The sequence below is a fragment of the Vipera ursinii genome (genome assembly GCF_947247035.1).
Source record: "Vipera ursinii genome assembly, chromosome: Z".
Taxonomy (NCBI): domain Eukaryota; kingdom Metazoa; phylum Chordata; class Lepidosauria; order Squamata; family Viperidae; genus Vipera; species Vipera ursinii.
This window is the reverse complement of record NC_139517.1, coordinates 1936574-1950579: the sequence shown is the minus strand read 5'-3', so window position 1 is coordinate 1950579 and position 14006 is coordinate 1936574. Positions and strand designations below refer to the sequence as shown.

General features: G+C 51.4%; 1 protein-coding gene across 1 annotated transcript; it reads left to right on the top strand.

Moving 5' to 3' along the window:
• Positions 1–1988: 1988 nt before the first annotated feature.
• On the top strand, positions 1989–13559 carry EFNB3 (ephrin B3; the record flags this gene model as incomplete). The annotated part of the gene is made up of 4 exons (XM_083377806.1): positions 1989–2073; positions 9108–9200; positions 11821–11925; positions 13153–13559. 4 exons carry the CDS (start codon positions 1989–1991, stop codon positions 13557–13559), a joined length of 690 nt encoding a protein of 229 aa, XP_083233932.1.
• Between the last annotated feature and the right edge of the window lie 447 nt (positions 13560–14006).

Genomic DNA, 14006 nt, shown 5'->3' with positions numbered 1-14006 from the left:
CTCCACAACCCCCCCTCCCTTGGCAGCATTGATGACGCTTTCCAGTTGGCTCACAAAGCATCTGCAAGAAAGCCGCCACGATCAGAGAGCGCCACAAATTGAGAGTCCGGTTAAATCTGGTCTTGAGGCCTGCAAGGAAGGAGACGAATGGCTACCCAGAGCTTTTGCAACAGCCAGGTGTGTCTTTTTCCTTTGCTTGCGGGCTCCTGGTTTTCTCATTTTGGAAGTGGGGCTTTGGGAACACAGAAGGGTCTCTAAACAAATAGAAAGATGTCACTGAGAACAGACAGAAAAAAAAATATCTCATTTCCCCCCAACACACACCAGGGTAGACCTTCACAGCTGTTGTGGTACAAATTGCAAATGTCCCTTTTAGGGGTAGTCCTTGACTGACAAGTGTTTGCTTAACAACACTTCAGAGTTGTGACAGTTCTGGAAAAAAAGGGACTGCCAACCTATCTTAAAGGTTACCACCATTGTACACCCTCCACACTCAGGGGATCAAAATTCAGGTGCTTGGTAATTGGCTGACGAATAGAATGGAATAATAAAATATGGAATAGAATAGAATAGAATAGAATAGAATAGAATAGAATAGAATAGAGTAGAGTAGAGTAGAGTAGAGTAGAGTAGAGTAGAGTAGAGTAGAGTAGAGTAGAGTAGAGTAGAGTAGAGTAGAATAGAATAGAATAGAATAGATATTGGAATATAGGCTAGACTAGACTAGACTAGAATAGAATAGAATAGAATAGAATAGAATAGAATAGAATAGAATAGAATAGAATAATAAAATATGGAATAGAATAAAAAAATAATAGAATAGAATAGAATAGAATAGAACAGAGTAGAATAGAATAGAATAGAACAGAGTAGAATAGAATAGAATAGAATAGAATAGAATAGAATACAATAGAATAGAATAATAAAATATGGAATAGAATAGAATAGAATAGAATAGAATAGAATAGAATAGAATAGAATAGAATAGAATAGAATAATATGGAATAGAATAAAAGGAATAGAACAGAATAGAATAGAATAGAATAGAATAGAATAGAATAGAATAGAATAGAATAGAATAATAAAATATGGAATAGAATAGAATAGAATAGAATAGAATAGAATAGAATAGAATAGAATAGAATAGAATAGAATAGAATAGAATAGAAAATATGGAATAGAATAGAATAGATATTGGAATATAGAATAGAATAGAATAGAATAGAATAGAATAGAATAGAATAGAATAGAATAGAATAGAATAGAATAGAATAGAATAGAATAATAGAATAGAATAGAATAGAATAGAATAGAATAATAAAATATGGAATAGAATAAAAAATAGAATAGAATAATAAAATATGGAATAGAATAAAAGTAATAGAATAGAATAGAATAGAATAGAATAGAATAGAATAGAATAGAATAGAATAGAATAGAATAGAATAGAATAGAGCTGGAAGGGACCTTGGAGGTCATCTAGTCCAACCCCATGCTCAGGCAGGAAACCCTAGACCATTTCAGACAAATGGCTGTCCAGTCTCTTCTTAAAGACTTCCAGTGTTGGAGCATTTACTCCTTCTGGAGGCAGGTGGTTCCACTGGTTAATTGTCCTCACTGTCAGGAAGTTTCTCCTTAGTTCTAGGTGGCTTCTCTCTTTGAACGGTTACTAAATGAACTGGGCGTAAGTCGGGGACTTCCCTGCATTTTCCGAGTGGGATTTAGCAGCTGGCTTTCTCTCCCTGTGCCTCCCCCTGATGGGCCTCTTCTCTCCTTGCAGGTTCCAGAACGAGGGGGGCTACGTCTTGTACCCCCAGATCGGGGACCGCTTGGACCTTATCTGCCCCCGCTCCGTGCCCCTCGGCCCATTCTCCACGGAGGACTACGAATACTATAAGTTGTACCTGGTCCAGACCGAGCAGGCCGAGCGCTGCGAGATCCTGCGGACCCCCAACTTGCTCCTGACCTGCGACCGGCCCGAACACGACATGCGTTTCACCATCAAATTCCAGGAGTACAGTCCCAACCTCTGGGGTCACGAGTTCAAGTCCAACCAGGACTATTACATCATCAGTAAGCATGCCCTTTTTTTTTTGGGTGCACTTCTTTAGAGGCAGTCCTCGGCTTACGGCCGTCCGTTTAGCGAGCGTTCAGGCTTCCCCCCCCCCCCCCCGCGAAAAAAGTGGCTTATGGCCGTTTTTCTCACACTTATGACCATCAAACTTCAGACGCTTGGCAGCCGGCTCCTATTTATGACGGTCACAGTGTCCGTTCCTCCCCACCCACCCCCCCCCGGAGTCACGTAATCCTTTTTTTTTTTTTTTTGGCGGCCTTCCGACAAGCAAAGTCAGTGGGGGGGAGGAGAGCCAGTCTCGCTTAACGACTGTGTAGCTAAGCCAACCCCTGCAGGGATTCCGTTAACAATGGCGGGAAGAAAGGTGGTGAAGTGGCAGTCACTTAGTGGCCGTCTCGCTTAGTGATGGAAATGTTAGGCTGGAGTGCGGCCATAAGTCAAGGACTGCCTGTATGGGAAGAAGGGAAAAATTCACTTTTAGAGGAGGGGGACTTCAGCCCGAGCGTTGCCCAGGCCCTTCCCTTCCCCATGGTGGCGGACTACACTTCCCAGAGTTCCCAGCCAGCCTGCTGCGGCTTCTCCAGCACATCGGGAAGGCTGGGATGGGAGGGGGACAAGGATGAAGAAGTGAGGTTCCCCCCCTCCCCGAATCCAGCTGTGCTTCAACACCTGGGCATCCCTTGCAACGTTGCTGGGGGAATTTTTTTGGGTGGGGGGGTCTATTCCCAATGGGATGGGTGGGGGAGTCCACAGAGGCGGTTGCCGGCCACTGTGTTCGCCCCCCCCTCCATCCCTCTCCCCAGCCTCCCTGTCACATTGTCTCTGGATGCCTGGGGTGGCCCTTCAGCCGTCGCCATGGCAACTGTCTCCCCGCAAACCTCGGCAGGAGCTGGCGACTTGGCAGCGGTGCCACCGCTGCCTTGTGGGAACCGGCCCATTTTGCACGTTTGCACAGGTGCGCGTGCGCGCACACACACACACACACACACACACACACAGAAAGACACTGGGACGCTCCTGCCCATATGCACACCTGCCTTTTAGAAGGCTCCCCCGCTGTGTGGTTACCGTTTTACAATTTTGCACATTTGCACCAACACAATGTGCACACACACACACACACACACACACACGGTGAGACTCCTGCCCAAATGCACGGCTGGTTTTTGGTCGGCTCCCCTGCTTTGTGGTTGCCGTTTTACAGTTTTGTACATTTGCATCAACACACATGCATGGACACACACACACATACACACATGCATGGGGACACACACACACACACATACACACACACACACGGGGACACACACACACACACAACAATGTTCCTGCCCATATGCACACCTGCCTTTTAAAAGGCCCCCCCACCTTGTTGTTGCCATTTATAATATTGTGCGTTTGCAACAACACACACACGCACATACACAAACACACAGAGCGATGTTCTTGCCCAAATACACACCTGCCTTTTAGACACTCCACTGCCTTGTGGTTGCCGGTTTACAATTTTGCACATTTGCACCAACACGCACGCACACACGCAAGCACACAGACGGCGAGGCTCCTGTCCAAATGCACACCTGCTTTCTAGAAGGCTCCCTTGTGGTCATCAAGCCTGACCCAACCTTGTCGGTGCAAGGACCTGGAACCCTCCCCTCCCCCCTGCCCCTCCATGTCCCAGACTGGTGTTGTGGGGGGCTCTGAATTGGGCAGGGCTGGGGTCTGAATAAGTGTGTGCGTGCGTGTGTGTGTGTGTGTGTGCACATGTGTGTGTGCCCTCCTTCCTCCCTCTCTGCTTCTCGGGTGACCTTGGGCAGGGAGACGTTGTGCAAAGGAAGGGGCTTACCCACCCAGTTCCCCCCTTCCAGGGCACCGCAGGCGTATGCTTCTGAACAGACAAATAGAGCGAGTCCTCGAATTGCGACCATTCGTTTAGGGACCGTTTGAAATGACAACCGTGCCGAAAACTGCCCTCAGGACCGCTCGACCGTTGCAGCCTCCCAGTGGGTCACCGGATCAAAATTCGGGAAGCTAGAGGCAACTGACTTGTATTTACGACGGGCGCAACCTCCCGGGCGTGCCCTGATCTCCTTGGGGCGACTATCGGACGAGCAAAGTCCGCTTCGCTTAGCGACCGTGTCGCTGGCTTAAGCCCTGCGCCGATTCCCTCAGCAACGGTGGCAGGAGAGGCGGCAAAACGGGGGCCAAGCTCACTTAGCCGCCTCCTCGCTTAGCAACGGACGTTTTTTCGGGTCCTTCCTCTGTGGCCGTAAGGCGAGGACTGCCTGCACACACACACACACACACACACACACGATTGTGCGATGCCGCCGTCGGCGGGTGGCCCTCCTTTGGGGAGAGGGAGGGGCTGGAAGGGGTGCCACCCTGGATGAGGGGGGGGCCCTAAATCTCCTTGCAAAGGATTTTGGCGCCTCTCTTTCATCTCCTGCCCCTTTGCACCCTCCGGGATCCATTCCCACGTGCACAATGCTGGCACGGCGGCCCAGATTCCTGCCTCCTTTTTCTCTTTCCTCTCAGATTCTGGGCACACATACCCCCCCCCCAGGCAAGGAGATGCAATGGGGGGGAAAGGGGGGGCTGCCCTCTCTGGAAGCCCCCCCTTGGGCACTGCGGCACTGGGGGGGTGGTATTGGAAGAAGCCTAGATTTAGCAGCCAAGGAGCCTTTTAACCCAGTTTAAGAAAGGGGGGGGTGTTCAAGCTCGCTGGCCTCCTTGACAGCCCCTCTCAGCCTGCCCCAGATCCCTTCTGCCGCCCCCTCCCTCCCCTCCCTCAGCTGATGGGAGCACCCCCCCATAGGTCACCCCCCTGTAGCCGTGTGCCCACCACCGCGGTGCCGGCCTGCTGCCCTTTTTTGTGCCGCGGCGGTGTGGTTGACCCACATTTTTCCCCCTTTTGCAAAGGATTTTATGCGCAGCCGAGCATGAGGGAAGAGTAGTAGACAGAGGAGTGGGAGGGAGGGAGCCGGGCGGGGGTCCGGGGGCGGTGGGGAGCTGGCTGGGCCATCTAGGGCAAGGAGAGAGGAGGGGGGGGGAAGCTTGCAAAAAAAACCCAGGTTGCACCTTGCATCCGGCGAGGAGGAGGAAGGGTGTGGGAAGGTCTGGAACACCCGCAGTCCTCTTCTTACGACGGCAACTTAGCTCAGCATTCAGGCCCCCGGGGCGAGACGTTCGCCAAGTTTTGCCCCGCCTGACGACTTTTCCGCCCGCGTCGCGGCGGTGGCTAAATTGGCAACTCGGCTGTTAAGCGAGTCGGGTTTTGGACCAGGCCGCAAAAGGGGACCCCGTGGACCCCAACTACCACCCCCCCCGCAGGACACTGCAACCGTCATCAATGTGAGTCAGTTGTCAACGCCCGAATTTAAATCACGGAACCAGGGGAATGATGTTGGGATAAGACACATACACACCCCAACGCACACCTTGGAATAAGCTTCCTCTCTTAACCGAATAATCGAGGGAACAACAGGCTAAGAGAGTTGAAAAAGGGACCCTGGAGGTCTTCTCCTCAAGCGAGAGACCTTAACCCATTTCAGACAAAGGGCTGTCCAGTCCCTTCTTAAAAGCCTCCAGTGTTGGAGCATTCACAGCTTCTGGTGGCCAGCAGTTCCACCGGTTAATTGTTCTCCCTGTCAGGAAGTTTCTCCTGAGTTCCAGGTTGCTTCTCTCCTTGACTAGTTTCCATCCGTGGCTTCTTGTCCTGCGTTCAGGTGCTTTGGAGAATATCTTGACTCCCTCTTCCTTGGGGCAGCCCCTGAGATACTGGAACTCTGCGATCGTGTCCCCCCTTGTCCTAATAATAATAATAAGAATAAGAATAAGAATAAGAATAAGAATAAGAATAAGAATAAGAAGAAGAAGAAGAAGAAGAAGAAGAAGAAGAAGAGGAAGAAGAAGAAGAAGAAGAAGAAGAAGAAGAAGAAGAAGAAGAAGAAGAAGAAGAAGAAGAAGAAGAAGAAGAAGAAGAAGAAGAAGAAGAAGAAGAAGAAGAAGAAGTTGGAAGGGACCTTGGAGGTCATCTAGTCTAACCCCCCCTGCTCAGGCAGGAAACCCTATACCATTTCAGGCAAATGGCTGGCCAGTCTCTTCTTAAAAACTTCCAATGTTGGAGCATTCAGAGCTTCTGGAGGCAAGGAGTTCCACGGGTTAATTGTTCTCACTGTCAAGAAGTTTCTCCTTAGTTCTAGGTTGCTTCTCTCCTTGACTAGTTTCCATCCGTGGACATCCCTAATTTCAGCAACCGTTCCTTATATGTTTTAGCCTCCGGTCCCCCGATCATCTTTGTTGCTCTTCTCTGCCCTCTTTCCAGAGCCTCGACATCGTGGTGACCAAAACTGGACGCCGTATTCCGAGTGTGGCCTTACCAAGGCGTTGTAAAGTGGGATTAACACTCCACGTGATCTTGACTCTGTCCCTCTGTTAATGCAGCCTAGCACTGCGTTGGCCTGTTTCTCCTCTCCGTAGAGTGCTACAGCGAGCAATAGGCAGGGGGAAAAGCTTGACCGTGGCAACCTGGTTTAATGTCATCCTGACCCGGTTGCAACTCAAATTGCAAAAATGTCCTTTTCCCACATCTTTCGCCAGGCGCAGCGGAGCCTCCCCAGTTTGTACGTCCAGTACAATGTACACATGTTGTACTTTGACAATAAAGGTTTATTATTATTATTATTATTATGGAGATCAGAAATCCTCCTTCATCCGAGTTCCTGGTTGCAATCATACCTCTTATACAGGGGTATTCCTACCGCTTTGTAAATCCTTAGTAAGGCCACACCTGGAATACCCCATCCAGTTTTGGTCACCCCGTTACGAAAAAAGATGGGGAAAAGTGCAGAGAAGAGAAACTGGAATGATTTAAAGGCCTGGAGACTAAAACATAGGAAGAAGAACGGTTGCAGGAACTGGGAACATCGTGTCTAGAGAAAAGAAGGAGTAGGGGGGACATGATAAAAGTATTCTAGTATTTGAGGGGCTGCCACAAAGAAGAGAGGGGGGGGGAGAAGCAACCTGGAATTAAGGAAAAATTTCCTAACAGTGAGAACAATTAACCAGTGGAACAGCTGGCCACCAGAAGTTGTGTGTGTTTCTTTTTTTTTTTTTAAAGAAAATGCTATTGATTTTCTCGTTTTACATTTAAATGTTCTAAAAGCAAAGTTGTGGGCGTTTCATCCCTGGAAGTTCTTAAGAAGAGATTGGACAGCTGAAATGGGTTAAGGTCTCTTGGGTGAGCAGGGGGTGGGTGGGTGGGCTAGATGACCTCCCAGGGTCCCTCCCAGCTCCATTCTGATTCTGATTCAGCTCGGATCCTGTGGCGTGTGTTGCTAGCATTCCTCTTCCTCATTCCTGGCACCCCGAGTCAGCCTTGCCTAAGGCATCCTCTGCTCCGTCCTGGCATTGCCTTAGATGCCCTGGGTTGGCTCCGGAGGCTTGCGGTGATGTCCTCCCAGACGGGATGAGGCTGGCATTGGCACAGGGCGTGTCGGGACTGCCTGACTGGCACCGGGATTCCTGCCAGCCATCTGAGAGAGAGCAGCTGCATTAAAACGCCTCGGGATTGCAGTGGCTCATTCAAGATCATGTTGGATCCGTGTCTGGACACATATTAAACCGCTTGTTTAAATATTAAATGGCCCGGAAGCCGTCGGGTGGGGCGGGCAAAGGAGGCAGGCGGGCGGATGGAGGGGCATCGGAGTGCCTGGCACTCCCATTTTTGTCCCTTTCTGGGAAATCTTTTCCTTTATCTTCTCCAGCGGTATCCCCCCCCAAAAAGAGAGTCAAGATCGCAGCTGGGATCGTGCGAATGAGGCTCCGCCCATAGTCTACGCGGTGGCCATTTTGACTTTTTCGACCCCCATCCTGAGGCGCCTCCAATCCTTGCCCTCTCGTTCCACCCAAGCGCAGTCATCTCGGTACAACAGACCTTGACTTAACAACAGTTCAAAGTTACAGCGGCACCGGAAAAAAAAAGGGATTTAGCAACGTTCTTCACACTTACGACCGTCGCGGCATCCCGATGGTCAGGTGACTTACAACCGACTCGCCTTTATGACGGTCGCAGCGTCCCGGGGTCACGCGATTCCCCTTTTTGCGACCTTCTGACAAGCAAAGTCACGGAGGGAATTAAATTCACTTAACAACGGTGTTTCTAATTTAAGCCCTGCAGTGATTCACTTAACAGCTGTATGAAGGAAGGTCGTAAAATGGGACAAAATTCACGTTAAAAACTGTGTCACTCAGCAACATCAGTCTGGGGCTCAGCTAAGTCAAGGAGTACCTGAAATTCATTTCCGTAGCTGTCCACCTTAGTAAACGGCACCTCCGGGCAACTCGTAATTCGAAACGTATATTCCCATTAAAAATATTAAAAACATTTTTTTAAAAAATTTTTGAAAAAACAACAACCCAAGAAGAAGCGTTAAAACAATTTTTTTTAAAAAAACACATTAAAATGCCTCATTCGAATACAGATTGTCCTCAACGTACGACCACAATTTATGTTGCTAAGGGGGAAATTTGTTAAGTCAATTTTGCCCCATGTTATGATTTTTCTTACATTAGCAACGCTGCTGTTCCGTCAATCGGGCTTCCCCGTGGACTTTGCGTGTCAGAAAGTCACAAAAGATGATCGCGTGACCCCAGGACACTGTGACCATCACAAGTGCGAGTCAATTGTCAAGCATCCGAAAGTAATGCAACAGTAATGCAATTGTCAAGCATCCGAGGCTGCAACAGTCGTAAGGGTGAAAAACGGTCGTAAGTCCCTCTTTTCCAGTGCCGTTGTAACTTTGGAGGGTCACTAAATGAAATGTTGTAAGTCGAGGACTGCCTGTGCACGCAAGCCAAGACTTGCAACTGGAAATTTGGTCGCACAGTAAAATTCGAGGACTTGCCTGTATTTTCGAAGCAGATGAAGTTCCTAGAGAGGGTGCTCCAGGGTGGGCCCCACAAACAGCCTGCTGCAGTAGCCTAGCCCACCACGGGCGGTCAACCTCTAACTCCTTTGTGTCTCCCGCAGCCACTTCAGACGGTACCAAGGAAGGTCTTGAAAACTTGAAAGGCGGAGCCTGTTTGTCCAAAGGGATGAAGGTGATGCTCAAAGTCGGACAGCGTAAGTGATCCACCGGGGTGGACGCTACCACTGGTGGCGGGGTGGGTGGGTGAGTGACCTGTGGGGCTTGGAAATCCTGGCCCCACTTGGGGGGAGATGAACTGGGATGGTGGGGGATCTTGGAGAAGACCCAGTTCTTTTGAGCAGAAGAAAGATAGAGCCGTGTACAGCAGGGGTCCCCAATTTGTGGGCCACAGCCCACTACCGGGCTGTGGCCTTTTGGCCACTGGGCCGCGTGAATGGCTGGCCAGTGCGAGCACTCCCCCCCCACTCGCACTAGTGTTGCCCTGAGCGTCGCACGGATGCTAGACCCGCCCCGAGCATCACGTGGACTCTAGGCCTGTCCCGAGTGTCGCATGGACACGAGGCCTGCCCTGAGCGTTGCATGGATTCTAGGCCTGTCCTGAGCATTGAGTGGACACTAGGCCCACCCTGAGTGTCGCGTGGACACTAGGCCCATCCCGAGTGTCGTGCAGACATTACGTCCGCTCCGAGCATCGCGTGGACACTAGGCCGCCCTGAGTGTTGCGTGGACACTAGGCACGTCCCGAGCATCACGCAAACGCTACATCTGCTCCAAGCGTCACAACACTAGGCCCTCCCCGAGCGTCATGTGTACACTAGGTCCGCCCCGAGCGTCGCGTGGACACTAGGCCGCCCTGAGTGTTGTGTGGACACTAGGCGCGTCCCGAGCATCACGCAAACGCTACGTCTGCTCCAAGCGTCACGACACTAAGCCCTCCCCGAGCGTCATGTGTACACTAGGTCCGCCCCGAGCGTCGCATGGACGCTAGGACCTCCCCGAGCATCGCGTGGACACTAGGCCGCCCTGAGTGTTGCGTGGACACTAGGCACGTCCCGAGCATCACGCAAACGCTACGTCTGCTCCAAGCGTCACGACACTAGGCCCTCCCCAAGCGTCATGGGTACGCTAGGTCCGCCCCGAGCGTCGCGTGGACGCTAGGACCTCCCCGAGCATCATGTGGACACTAGGCCCGTCCTGAGCATCATGCTGGTGCTAGGCCAGTGTCACGCACGTACTTGCGCTGCCCCTCTTTGCATCGTGCGTGCACACATTCCCCAAGCTGTCCCTTCCATTTTTAAGTGGATCATTGCAATTGTTCAGTTACTAACACGGTTGTTGACTGAATCTGGCTTCCCCCGTGGACATTGCTTGTTAGAAGGTCACAAAACATGACCACCCAGGTCGCTGCAACCGTCATACATGTGAATCGGTTGCCGGGCATCTGAAATTTGATCCCATGACCCTGGGGAGGCTGCAATGGTCGTACCTGTGAAAAAACGGTCATAAGTCACTTTTTTCAGTGATGTAACTTCAAACGGTCACTCAGTGTTCTGTTGTAAGTTGAGGACGGCCTGTATCTCACGCTTGGCATCTTGAAGATGGATAGACTTCAACTCCCAGAATTCCCCTTGGCAACCGGCTCACATTTAAGGCCCTGTTCAGTGTCCTGTGGTCACATGACTGTGGGGTTTCTGGCTTTTTTTTTTTTGCCAGTTTCCAGCATTTATTTGCAATTTCCAGCAGAAAACACCCCTTGATGAAAAACAATTGCTTAATGACCGCAGTGTTCGTTTAATGACCACAATGTCATGAAATCGTCATTTGGTGAGCTGCTTAACAACCACTAGGATTTATGATCCTCATTCCAGGCTTAATTACAGTCCTAAGTCGAGGACTACCTGGGTGTTTGTACAGGATGCTCAGTTAGGCTTGTTAAGGCAGCCGCATCTTTTGCGCGACGCGTTCAGCTTAAAGAGTAAGGAATTAACCTTGCCTAGTGGTTAAGTGGGGTACGTGAACGCAACTTCTTTTATCAGTTTATGGATCCTAGTACAGCACAGGTGGTCCTCAACTTACAACAGTTTATTTATTAGCTGTCCGAAGTTACAGCCGCACCGGAAAAAATGACTCAGTACCGTTTTTCACACTCACAAACATCGTACTATCCCCAGGTGATCAAAATTCAGGGGCAACCGACTCCTATTTAGGACGGTTGCAGTGTCCCAGGTGTGTGTGTGTGTGTGTGTGTGTGCAGTATGTGTTACTTGATTCCCTTTTTGCAACCTTCTGACAAGCAAAGTCAACGAGGAAGCTGGATTCGCTTAACGACCGTGTTGCTAACTTAACAATTTGGGTGATTTTTCTGAAGAACCGTGGCCAGAAAAGTCGTCCCACGGGGCAAAATTAATTTAACAACAGTGTCACTTAGCAACAGAAATTGGGGACTCCGTTGTGGGTGTTAGTTGAGGACTGCCTGGATGTACACACGCACACAAAATAGGATAAATTGAGTCAAGGTCCTTGTGGGAATGGCAGCCGTGGGTGGGGGTGGGTGGGGGTGATTGTGTGTTGTGTTAAAAGGGTGACTGTAATTGTGTCATCAAAGCCACATCCTTCGGCCTGCTCGTAGAACGGGCAGCGCTTTGATTGCGTAGACGTGCTTTGCCATCTTCAATTTTTGTTTTTTGTTTTTTGGTACGCTCACCTGTTGGGTACCAAGGAGGGGAACTGGGGTCGCTGCTTCGGGGTGTGAAGCCCTCTTCCTGCTCGGATTGTCCCTTTTTCCTCTGCCCCACGTTTCCCTTTGCCCGCCAGATCGCAACACAGGCTCCAAATCCCAGAATTCCATGCCCGCCACGCCTGCTGAGAAGGACCGAGGGATGCCGGGTGCCGCCGAACCGAACAAGGAAATGGTGCCAGGTAGGGCCCTTCTCTCATCCCACCCCTGGGGACTTCTCTCTGTCCCCTAACAAGGGAGCCTCTTCAAATGGGTCGTTGCGACTGCCGTCACCTTAAGCCAGCAGGGTTCGTCATCCGCCGTCTGGCAAGGAGGTTTCCGTCGTAATGCGGTGCCTGAATATTCCCACGGAATGTTTTCTAGACACGCTGTGTGTCCTTCCTCCTTTCCTGTCTCTCTCCCTCCCGTTGCGCACGCAAATCCAGGTAGTCCTTGGCAAACAACTTTTTGCATAGCGACCGTTTGAAGCTACGGCAGCCCTGAAAAAAGGGGACTCGCAGCTGGTCCCCACACTTACGACCGTTGCAGCATTCCCGCGGGCACGTGATCAACATTCAGGCACGTTGGCAACCGGCCTGTATTGATGACCGTCCTAGTGTCTCAGGGTGTGTGTGTGTGTGTGTGTGTGTGTGTGTCACGTGATTGCCCTTTGCGACCTTCCCAGCTGGCTTCTGACAGGTAAAGTGAACGGGGGAAGCCAGTTTCGCTTAACAGCCACACGATTCATTGAACGACTGCGGCGATTCGCTCAAGAACAGTGGCCAAAAAAGTCCTAAAATCGGGGCAAAACTCGTTTGCTTCGCCAGAGAAATTTGGGGCTCGGTTTGCAGTCATACGTTGAGGACTCCCTGGACAGTCCTCAACTGACGACCGTAAGTTAGCCTGGAATTTTTGTTAGCAATGGAGTTCGTACGTCGAGGGCACTTGTATTCCTCTCGAGGCTCTGAGCCCCAAGGTTGACTTTTGTGTCAGCTGAGATTGGAAACATCGCTAGGGCAGAAACAGTGTTTCCCGGTTTCCTACCTCAGTCTGGGTTGAGACTGATACTTTGGGGGTCCCAAACAGGGAAGGATTGGGGGCCCCCGCCGGTTCCTGTTTGCCTCCACCCTCCCCTTTTGCCAGGGATGGGTCAGAGCAGGGAGTGATGGGTCTTGAAATCTGAACGCTCCCCACGAGGCTGTCCCAGGCAGATTTCCGCCAGGCAATTAGCTCAATTAATCCAAGCCGACAGACGTGAACGTTGTGCTGAGCAGGCAGTGGCTCCTTTGGGATGCGCTGATGCGCCGAACCGTTTTTCAACCGCTTGTACAAATTGTGAGGAAGTGTTTCCGTGTCCTCCAGCTCGCGGCGGTCAAAGAGGTTGGTCCCGTAGGAGCGCGACTGACGCTCCTTTTTCCCTCTGCCCACAGGACCTCCGTCTGGAAACACCACTGGGAAGGTGGGCGGTGAGAACGGTCCCTTGCCGCAGTCCAACGTCCCCATCATTGCCGGTGCAGCCGGAGGAGCAGCCTTCGTGTTGCTGGTGGCCGCGGCCGTGACGGGGGCCCTGTGTTACCGCCACCACCGGGCCAAGCACAGTGAGTCGCACCACCCGCCGTTGTCTCTCAGCACCCTGACCAGTCCCAAGCGAGCCGGTTGCGGAGGTAGCGCCAACAACAACGGCTCGGAGCCGAGCGACGTCATCATCCCGCTCAGGACTTCAGACAGTGCCTTCTGCCCGCATTATGAGAAGGTGAGCGGCGATTACGGTCACCCTGTCTACATTGTGCAGGAGATGCCACCGCAGAGCCCGGCCAACATCTACTACAAAGTATGAGGCGATGGGGCGGCTGAGCTGACCCCTCCCGCGGATGGCCTTGGAGCGCCGCGGTGGGCAGGCAAGGACACTCGGATTGGAGGGGGCGCCACGGGACATTTACCCTTCCTGACCGTTCTCGTTCACCTCGGACGCTGCACACAGAAGGGTTCGACGCACAGGTGCCTGGTTCGCCTCCCGTTCTTTTTTTGGGGGGACAACCCTGGAACTGATATGGCTGCTGCCACAAGGGATCCCGAACAAGAGATGCAACTCCTGTCTCATCACGCACGCGCGAATTTGATAGCGACCCACCCTTCCCCCCGTCGTCGATTCCACGGCGAGGTCCGACCCAAGTGTGAAGCTTGGCTCCCACCGGGGTGTGCGTGCCCAGCTGCCAAAACGGATTTGGGGAGTGGGAGACGGGGCGGGCCCCTTCGTTCCTTTGCAATAATTCAATCTGATTGC